Source organism: Electrophorus electricus, chromosome 22 (genome assembly GCF_013358815.1).
Source record: "Electrophorus electricus isolate fEleEle1 chromosome 22, fEleEle1.pri, whole genome shotgun sequence".
Taxonomy (NCBI): Eukaryota; Metazoa; Chordata; class Actinopteri; order Gymnotiformes; family Gymnotidae; genus Electrophorus; species Electrophorus electricus.
The window spans coordinates 12,872,498-12,883,853 of NC_049556.1; the positions used below are offsets into that span (position 1 = coordinate 12,872,498).

Consider the following 11,356-nt stretch of genomic DNA (forward strand, 5'->3'; position numbering starts at 1 on the left):
AGCAGAGGATACATATGAATGAATGAACGAATGAATGAATGAATGTTGTAATTACACAAAACAACAAGTGTAAGGTGCAGTGATTGTAAGTAGAAAATTGTTTGTTTTTACCAGGAAACCCAGTAGGCAGTCTGGTGATGCACAGAGGAGTGAGAGAGAGCCCTTAGTGAGAAGAAGAGCCCACACACACACACACACACACACACACACACACACACACACACACACACACACACACACACACTCACATACTCACACACACTCACATACTCACACACACTCACATACTCACACACACTCACATACTCACACACACACACACACACACACATACACACACACTCACACAGTTGTTGTAATAGGGAAATAGATTTGATCAGCATACATTTTTCAAAACAGACTATAGCATGAGTGATGGGGACCAGGTTAAGCGGACATCACACCCCTAGACTGTGCTACACACCCTCACTGAAGTGAGATGTATTGTGTGTGAATGCATGCGGATGTGTTTACGCATATGTGGGGGTGTGTGCGTGTGTGTGTGGTCCTTGCTCCATGGTTGAAGCCAGAGGTAAAACACACACATCTCCTGTAGCCTCCATGTGTGTCCTAAGTGTGTCCTAAGAACGTGTGTGTGTGTGTGTGTGTGTGTGTGTGTCTGTCTGTCTGTGTCTCACCTGCAGTCTGACCGTGTTTTCGTGTTTCCTCTTCATGTCGTTGATGTGCCAGGCGACCCTCTGCATGGTGTCGATGGCCTCCTGAACCACCGTGTGCCTCTCGGATTCTTTCTCCAGGTGAGTGGCGAGCTTTTCAAAACAGACTATAGCATGAACGATGGGGACCAGGTTAAGCGGACATCACACCCCTAGACATGATGCTACCAGAAGGGACAAACAAGGAACTAATGATCCTTATGAAAAGATCGCAGAAAACGACTGAAGAAAAGGAAACGCATTGGCCTGTGAGACGATCCTTTGATGAAGAAACCTGCCAAATGGTTATGGGACTTATAGAGCAGGTGAAGAGTACAAAGAAAACTCAAGAGATCAAACAACAATGGGAACTGGTAATATTACGAGCATTTGAAAAACACGCAAGACAAGTTAAAGAAAAATAACTGGAATACAAAAAGAAAAATGAAGCAGAGATGTGCTGTGAGCAACCTCAAACAGTAAAAGAGAAACCACCACCCTCCGTCCCAAACCAGAAGAAAACAGCAAGAACATACCCAGTATTAGCAACAAGAGAATGGGTGGAAGCAGAAGTGAAAATGAGGGGTACCATGAGAATAAAATCACCTGATGAAAGCCAGACACCCAACAGAAGATCTGAGGACACCAGGCTATCCATCTAGGAGTGGGACATCTCAATTAACCCCACCCCTACTAAGCCCAGTGGAACCCCTTCATTCAACAAATAACAGGGGAACTCCATTCCTAGAGGGAACTCACATAAGTCCAGAAGCAGAATTTCATTCTAGAGGTCTACTTACAACCCCAAGAGCTGTGACCAGATCCCATGAAGCTGGATTTCATCCAAACACTCCATACAGGAAGGACAAATGGAGACACGAACTACAGTCGAGTACTAAACGAGAGAGCAGCCCTCTGAGATGAAGGACAGAAGGGGAAGTAAGAATAGAAGAACAATAGCAGAAGAACAAGCAAGACAAAGACAAGACGACGTACGACGGGAAATGAGAAGAATGGAAGAAAAACTGGAAAGGAAACAGGATGTTCTGCAGAAAGGATCAGAAGGTGCAGAGGGAACAAGATGACGTGTGTAGTCAGCAAGACAGAGACAAAGTGCAACAAGAGCTCAAAGCATCTGGAGAAGAAATGACTCAGCAGTTGGCTGAGGTTGGCAAGAAAGGATGGGAAGGACCTGGAAGATGTACGGAGGCACAACCACAGAATGATTCAGAAACCATCCAGGTGGACCAAAGTGACAGTGAGGAGGAAGAAGACAGCGAACACTAAGAAGATCCAAGCGTCTACAGAATCAGCCAGATGTTCGGAGCTCAACATTCCCCACACAGCAGAGTGCTCTCATAGGGCAGGAGGTGGGCGTGGCAAACTGAGGCTTGGAGTGGCTATCTGGGAGAACTGGCATGGCTACTTCACACCAGAGACGCTGCGAATGGCAGGAGGGACGCAGTCATTTGAATACGCCCAGAGTAGCAGGCACTGTGCTACACACCCTCACTGAAGTGAGATGTATTGTGTGTGAATGCATGCGGATGTGTTTACGCATATGTGGGGGTGTGGGTGTGTGTGTGTGTGTGTGTGTGTGTGTCTCACCTGCAGTCTGACCGTGTTTTCATATTTCCTCTTCATGTCGTTGATGTGCCAGGCGACCCTCTGCATGGTGTCGATGGCCTCCTGAACCACCGTGTGCCTCTCGGATTCTTTCTGCAGGAGAGTGGCGAGCTCCTGGCCGGTGACACCAAACAGCTGAGCAGAGATCAGCACAGAGTGTACACACACTCACTCACTCTCACTCACTCTCACATACTCAAAGCCTCAAAGCCTGCGCAGATCAGCTAGCCCCGGTATTCACCGACATCTTCAATCTCTCCCTGACACTCGGTATCGTCCCGTCCAGCTTCAAGCGGTCCACCATCGTCCCCGTCCCGAAGAAACCTCGACCCTCCTCCGACCTCAATGACTACCGCCCTGTCGCCCTCACATCAGTCGTGATGAAGTGCTTTGTGATGAAGTCTCTGACTAGCTTTTCATCTTCACTGCCAGCCTCCATGGGCCCACTGCAGTTTGCATACCGCCACAACCGCTCCACTGACGATGCGATTGCACATCTGCTCCACACTACACTGACTCACCTGGACGAAGGGAGGGGAAATTATGTTAAAATGCTATTTGTTGACTACAGTTCAGCATTTAACACCATCATTCCCTCCCTACTCACTATTAAGTTGGGAGATCTAGGACTGCATACATCCCTGTGCGACTGGATCTCCAACTTCCTAACAGCAGACCACAATCAGTACGGGTGGGCAACTGCGCCTCATCCACCCTCACCCTCAGCACTGGAGCTCCTCAGGGTTGTGTCCTAAGCCCCCTGCTCTACTCACTGTACACCTACGACTGCACAGCCACTTCCAGCTCTAACACCATTGTCAAGTTTGCTGACGACACCGTTGTCGTGGGTCTGATCTCAGACAACGACGAGAGGGCCTACCTGGAGGAGATTAAACACCTGGAAAACTGGTGCCAGGAAAATAATCTCCTCCTAAACGTCAGTAAGACAAAGGAGCTGATCGTGGATTGCAGCAAGAAGCAGGAGCGGCACTACCAACCTGTGAGGATCAGTGGAACCGCGGTGGAGAGAGTAGATAGTTTCAGGTACCTTGGTGTTCACATCTCGCAGGACCTGTCCTGGTCCCGCCATACCAGCTCCCTGGCAAAGAAGGCTCGTCAGCGTCTTTACCACCTCAGACGCCTAAGGGACTTCAGACTGCCCTCCAAGGTACTGCGGAACTTCTACACCTGCACTATGGAGAGCATCCTCACGGGGAACATCACAGTCTGGTTTGGGAATAGCACCAAGCAGGACAGACAAGCACTCCAAAGGGTAGTGCATTCAGCAGAGCGCATCACTCACTCGGAACTTCCTGACCTGCAGACCACCTACTACAAGCGGTGCCAGACCAAGGCCAGGAAAATTGTGAAGGACCCTACCCATCCCAACAATAGACTCTTCTCTCTGTTGAGGTCAGGGAGGCGCTTTCGCTCCCTGAATACCAAGACAGAGAGACTGAAGAGGAGCTTCTTCCCACAGGCCATTCGGGCCCTGAATCAGGGAAACTGATAAACTGTGGGGACCACTACCACCACCACGTAACATGACTGTATATCTGTACATTTGTATATATAGATTTAGATTTATACTCAATTACCCTGTTACACAACAACTGTGGATATGGTATTATACAAAATGGATCTGTACATTCTGTAGATTGTGTACATATATACCCAACCATATACATTGTACATTGTGTATATAATCATAATATACATATATTGTACATACATTGTTAATATATTTTTGTACATACATAGAATATATATTTATCTGTATATATATATTTTTTTCTCTATGCACCCCTGGTTCTCTTCCTCAGTTTAGACAGAGCACTCTCCACCATTTCACTGCGTGTTATACTGTGTATGACTATGTATGTGACGAATAAACCGAACTTGAACTTGAACTTGAACCTGTACCGTGTGAAGACTGAGGACAACGTACAGAACACACCTGTACCGTGTGAAGACTGTGGACAGCGTACACATCACACCTGTAGCGTGTGAAGACTGAGGACAGCATACACATCACACCTGTACCGTGTGAAGACTGAGGACAGCATACACATCACGCCTGTACCGTGTGAAGACTGAGGACAGCTTACAGATCACACCTGTACCATGTGAAGAATGTGGACAGCGTACACATCACACCTGTAGCGTATGAAGACTGAGGACAGCATACAGATCACACCTGTACCGTGTGAAGAATGTGGACAGCGTACAGATCACACCTGTACCGTATGAAGACTGAGGACAGCGTACACATCACACCTGTACCGTGTGAAGACTGTGGACAGCATACACATCACACCTGTAGCGTATGAAGACTGAGGACAGCGTACAGATCACATCTGTACCGTATGAAGACTGAGGACAGCGTACAGAACACACCTGTACCGTGTGAAGACTGTGTATTACACATCACCTTCAGCCACATGGAACTCCAGGAAGATCTGTAAATCACGGTGACCTTACTACTGACCGCTGCGATGTCCTGAGCTTAAATATACACATGGCTCATCTGACCCCACTCAGCAAGATCTAAATCAAAAAAGAACCACTACAAATAAAGAAACTAATCTGATCTACAAAACACATGTGAACAGCAAAGAAACTGCAGAAGCACAGCTAAAGTCCAAACCCCCAGATACGCAGCTCCAGACTCACCGGACGACTGTAGCTTAAAGCAGGTGCTTTCTCCACACTTACTGGAGGCAATGTGGATGATAAAAATAAAGACTTACCACCTTAATCAACAGACACTGTTTTCATTTGACACTTTATTCAGTAATGTAGCAAACTATGAGAATATACTAAAACATTAGCGTAGGCCTACGTTTGCTTAATTTTATGCAGTTTCTCAGCCACAATTTTCTAAATAAATTGTTTTATAAATCATTTTTTATATAATATACTTCTACAAATAACATTAGCTAATGTTAGCTACTAGCGTTCATGTAAACATGATCAATATTTAATAAATAGCCAGATGATACAACTCCAGATATCTTATTAAAACCTGGCCTGCTCTAACTGAACCCGAGAATGCGATGAGGCTGTTTAAACACGAGACCCCTGACGACCTTTCACTTCTTCAGGTTCAGACCAGTAAAGCCTGGTTCCAATTTCCAGCCTGAACAGTACTGACTAACTGGGCGGTGATGTTGGACACTGAAGCTGTCAATCAGCTGGGGCCACACCCATGAAGTTAAAAGCAACAGAGGAAAAAGGAAAGTTCACACACTCGTTTTAATGTTATTTCTAGGGTACAACAGATTATTGGAAGGTAGCTGGAATATATAACATTCTTTGCAGAAATATTTACATTTAAAAGTCAACTGTGCAGGGCCTTTACACATAACTGCTAAGCTTTTAAAATATTTGGAGCTTTATGAAGGGTTTGTGAAGGGCCTTTGTTTTGTGTGTACTCATAAGCTCATAAAAACAGTTACATGAAAGAACAGTTCCCAGCAGATGCAGTCAGTCTCTTCTGCCTGTCCACCACCCGATCCCCCCCTCCCTCCCTCTCACCTGAACGATGCTCTGCAGGTCTTGTACGTAGGTTTTCTCCGTTTCCAGGATCTCTTGAACCACTCTGTCCACGTAAGGGACTTTCCGCCCCTCCCCTGGATGACCGCCGTCCGCGTCCTCCTGATTCGTCGGCGCAGGCGTCCGTCTTCCCGTCTCCGCCTCCTCCAGCTGACGGGCGGGGACAAGCTCCAACCGGATGGCCCCGGAGTCTTGATCGCGCTCAGGGGTGGAAACCGCACGGCCCCCCAGCGAGCAGTGGCGGTCCCGGGAGGAGGCGGAGGAACCGGTGGAGCCATAGCTGATTGGTCGTTCACTGCAGTGGGAGGAGTCCATGCTTTGCGAGGAACAGTATGTAAGGGCGGAGTTTCTGATAAACCGAGCGGGCGGCCCTAAGACCGCCCCTTCAACAACGGGGAGCTCCGGCAGCGGGAGTAAGACATCAGTGGAGAAAGGGTGCTATTCTGAGAGAGAGAGAGAGAGAGAGAGAGAGAGAGAGGGGAGAGAACTAAAGTTAGTCCCACATATTTCTAGTTATTTAGTCTAAAGGTAATGACAAGGTGGTTTTCTGGATTGTCAACACTAACCTCACACTTACGTTCATGGTCTTTACCACCATGCAAACCATGAACATGTGTGGGGCCCCAGAGACCAGGGGGGCCCTAGTGACCCCAGAGACCAGGGGGGCCCTGGTGGCCACAAGCAGTTTGCTGATAATACTAATCAGGACTGTTGAGCACAACCATGAAACATTTGTGTCACAGCAGCGCCCACAAAAGAAAGAAAATGAAAAAAGAAACCAGGAGGGTTCATTCTGACTCCAGTAAGAAGGTCAGAAGTGTACAGAATGAGTAAATATTTCAGTTTGTAAAAAAATTTAATTGTCTTTGATTAGGGCCCCAGAAATGCCAAATCCACCCCTGCTGTAGCTGATATCTCATAGTTCAGTCACTCATGGAATAGGTTCTTCTGAAAGGAAAAGAAGCCATTAGGCTCATTTTAGTGTTTAGTTAGAGGTGCAGGTACCGGCTGTTCTGGGGTCAGTTGAGCGCCGGTTGCATCTTTGCTAATTTGGTACCCACAATACACACAATGCCCAACAGTGGGTACCCACTGTAGGCTACACTCCATAACGTGAGCCATAACATAAGAGTGTAGACTACACACCAGAATATCATCAGATTGTCACTGTTTCTATGTTTAATTTAATATTTAGTATGTGGGTAAAACCATATGACACCACTCGGGTCTAGACCTCCACGTCCTCGTGGTTAGTTACAGCAGATGCCCCTCCGAGTGCTGTGTGAGAACAAAGGACGCCACAGGAAGAATGGCAGCCCCAACGCACTGGGAAAACCAAACTAAAACTTCCCAAACAAAACCAGAAAACAGGGAGGAACTTTAATGGCTAAGGGAAGCCTTCAGAGAGAGACAGACTTGAGAGGGGAAAACTGAAGAGGGGAGGGGACGTGTAAAAACACAGACACCCTCGCAGCACAGAAATGAGGTGTAGCACGAGGGCTCACAGACCTCAATACCTGAAGTCACCATCTAGGAGCTTTGCTCAGAACTTTAGCAGAGACCCAGCACTGAGTGACTGGCTCACTGGGCTTATATAGATCTAGCCCAGCTGTTGGGCATCAAGCCTGATTAGTAGCGTGGTTGACTCAAGGCCTCCCTCTGGTGGATGATGATGGAGTTTAGCAGGTAATCATATTACAGACGTGCCAAAAACACATTATGAAACATGATCTTTTTAAACTAACTTCCACCTGAAGTCCGCATTTCTCTTGTTAGACTACCAGATAACAGTAATAACCAGTACGCTACCACGACAGGCCTGGTGCTCTGCTATTATAACAGGCCTGGTTAAGAAGAATTGATCTGTTTATTCTAATGGTGGTTTCCACCCAGTAGATCTATAACGCTATAACACGCTAAAAGCGCACTGGCTCTTGACGCTCAGCTCCGTAAGCTAACAGACTCGGATGCGTTATTTCTCTACAGCGGTGTTTGTAAGCGGGGATGGTCTCCGCCCTCGCTGTGCGCTGCCGGTCCCGTTTCCGACACTGAAAGAACAGATTCGGCTCTCACCTGCGTCGCTTTGTGAAACTGCTTTTTCAGCCCTGCCACGGACATGGCCTCTGAGGTGCTGCTCTGGAAATGGAGCGGATAAAACGACCCGTCGTTGGCGCACAGCGATGTCGGTGAGACTCGCCAGCTGACGTCGTTGACTCGACGGGTGTCGTAGCATCTGCCGTGACGTCACGGTTCACGGACACGCCCTACACGGGAGCTGGTGCGCTGGTGTGAGCCACAGGACCAGCGGCACATCGCTGCTGTGGAGGTTACAGACTCAAATGGGCTCTCAGAACCGACAGTGTTGGCGAGGTAACGATTCTACCATCGTGACGGTGTCCCACAACGCTGAGTTCAGGACCTCGGACAGCGAAACGCTGTGACCTCACTGCACCGCACACGCATAACAGAAAAAACACAGCAACCTCACACAGCCCATGTTATATTATACTACACACAGCCCATACTATACTCCACCACACAACCCATGTTATACTACAAAACCCATGCTACACTATACTATACTACACACAACCCATACTACACTATACTATACCACACACAGCCCATACTGCACAACACATAACCCATACTACACTATACTACACCACACACAGCCCATACTATACTATACTACACCACACACAACCTATATTATACCACACACAATCTGTACTACACTATACTACACCACACAGCTCATACTACACTATACTTTACCACACACAGCCCATACTACACTATACAACACCACACACAACCTGTTATACCACATACAGCCCATACTACACTATACTACACCACAAACAACTCATACTATACTATACTACACACAACCCATACTATACTACACTATACTACACACAACGCAAACTATAATACACTATACTACACTAAACTACACACAACCCATAAAATACACAACCCTTACTACAGTATACCACTACCTATAACCCATAATATACACTCATACTACACTATACACAACCGATAATACACACAATCTTTTCTACACTATAGTACACTACACATAACCCATAATATACACAACCCATATTACTCTATACACTACACACAAACCATAATATACACAATCCATTCTTCACTATATTACACTACACACAACCCATAATTTATATAACTCATACTACACTACATGTAACCCTTATTAAACTATACTACATTACAGTGTATACAACCCATAATGTACACAACCCATACCACTCTATACCACACCACACCACACACACCCTGTACTATACACAACCAGCACAGCGGCTTGGTGGGTAGCACATTTCCCTCTCAGCTCTGGGTGGAGTTTCCATCTTCTGTCTGTGTGGGTTGATTGGTTGACTACACACAACCCATCTTAGAAGCAAAATGAAAATGTATTTTTGGTGGCAATCTAACATTTTAATTACTAGTATGCTCCTTGTGCTGATTGTAAATCTCTTATTTTAGCATACAGAGCCGTTCCTGGTTTAGGTCCAGTTCACCTCTGTGGCCTGGTGAAGTCTCCTGCTCTCTGTACCCTGTTAGTTCTCTCTCTCTACAGAAGCCTCCTGCCAGACTTAATCCAGGTGTGTGAGAGCGTTTCCCTGCAGAACACCTGGACTCTGGAATGTTCTACCTCACCCCGTTCAAAACACTCCTGCTGAGGATGGATCTTTAGTGGTGGTATGGTAGTGCTTTGTGTTTAAGAAAAGTACTTTATAAATTGAAATTTGTGTTCTTATTCTTATGAACAACTATGTGTATTTTTTTTATGTGTGTATGTATCACAAATGAGAAGTGAGAAAAAATAACTTTATTGGATTTAAAATTGTTATATGGCAGGATGATACATTTGTTGTTAGTAAGTATATGAGCAAATCATTGCCAGTACACATTTCAGTATACTGATTGTTTTTTGCTTTTATACTTTAAAACTAAACTTAAAAATACAGTTTAATACAGTAACTGTACATGATAAAGGACTGGTATATGTACATGATATAGGACTGGTATATGTACATATACAGTACATGATATAGGACTGGTATATGTACATATACAGTACATGATATAGGACTGGTATATGTACATATACAGTACATGATAAAGTGGCAGAATTTATACTCAGTATGTACATGTAACAGAGTTCATCACATGTGGTGATGACCAACACAGAACACTGCAGTTAGAGCGAATGTACACACACACACAATCATAGGCATACAAGGGCGTGTAGAGGGGTGTGGTTGGTGTGTGTGGTTAAGGGGAACAGGGTGTGTAGAGGGTGTGGTTGGTGTGTGTGGTTAAGGGGAACAGGGCATGTAGAGGGGTGTGGTTGGTCTGTGTGGTTAAGGAAAACAGGGTGTGTAGAGGGTGTGGTTGGTGTGTGTGGTTAAGGGGAACAGGGTGTGTAGAGGGTGTGGTTGTTGTGTGTGGTTAAGGGGAACAGGGTGTGTAGAGGGTGTGGTTGTTGTGGAGAGCTTGTTCACTAGAGATCCAGCGCTGGGGAAGAATCTTGTCAGGTGTCTCCTGGATGTGGATGTGAAGGATCGTCATTCCTCTCTGTGAGAAACTCCAGGACACGTCAGACTGTTTCAGATTCTTTAAGACAGAACAGGACAACATGATCAGATATGAGACACAAAGTCAGCCACACAGTGTAAACACCATCTCTCTCTCTCTCTCACAGAAATATTAAATGCAAACGTTCTGAAGCACAACAATATGTACGCTGCCTCAGGCAGCTCACATTAACAGCTGTTTTTCTCTTGATAAGATACAATAAGATGGTCTGTCAGATTACTCAGAAAGTCATTTAGCATTCAGGCAGCTCATAATATATAAAACACACATTACACATGTTACACAGAACTCTCAAGTCTTCTTATGAGAATATACTCATTCACACGGCCTGTTATCTTTGTTAAGTAGCAAAACTGACTGAGCTATAATAGAGTTCTTGAACCCACTGAGTTTTGCTCGAGGGACTCCAACCCTACATAGTACACGGAATCATTACTACATTACAGCACACATCATATTCACTGTTTATTACATGTGAGGATCAGAGGAAATACTGACACACACACACACACACACACACCTCTCTCACGCACACACACACACACAAACACACCTCTCTCTCTCACACACACCTCTCTCTCTCTCACACACACCTCTCTCTCTGTCACACACACCTCTCTCTCTGTCACACACACACACACACACACACCTCTCTCTCACACACACACACACACACACACACACCTCTCACACACACACACACACCTCTCTCTCACACACACACACACACCTCTCTCTCTCACACACACAAACACACACCTCTCTCTCACACACACACACCTCTCTCTCTCACACACACACACCTCTCACACACACACACACCTCTCTCACACACACTAACACACACA

The 11,356-nt window shown here is 45.9% G+C and overlaps 1 protein-coding gene across 1 annotated transcript; it reads right to left on the minus strand.

The window, feature by feature from the left end:
- Nucleotides 1-2,001: 2,001 nt before the first annotated feature.
- LOC118240666 (pleckstrin homology domain-containing family G member 1-like) lies at nt 2,002-8,459 on the minus strand. The gene is made up of 4 exons (XM_035521761.1): nt 7,947-8,459; nt 5,856-6,316; nt 2,301-2,453; nt 2,002-2,133 (listed from the first exon to the last, which is right to left on the minus strand). The coding sequence occupies exons 2-4, from the start codon at nt 6,186-6,188 to the stop codon at nt 2,002-2,004; spliced, it is 618 nt and encodes a 205-aa protein (XP_035377654.1). The 5' UTR covers nt 6,189-6,316; nt 7,947-8,459.
- Nucleotides 8,460-11,356: the final 2,897 nt, after the last annotated feature.

Bases quoted from the DNA above. Each gene is read 5' to 3' on its own strand.
- LOC118240666 (XM_035521761.1), bottom strand. From the start codon at position 6,188: ATGGACTCCTCCCACTGCAGTGAACGACCAATCAGCTATGGCTCCACC. The intron at 2,454-5,855 runs GTGAGAGGGAGG...ATCTCTGCTCAG, and splicing joins ACCTGCAGAGCATCGTTCAG to CTGTTTGGTGTCACCGGCCA. The intron at 2,134-2,300 runs GTGAGACACACA...TGCCATTCGCAG, and splicing joins AAAACACGGTCAGACTGCAG to CGTCTCTGGTGTGAAGTAGC.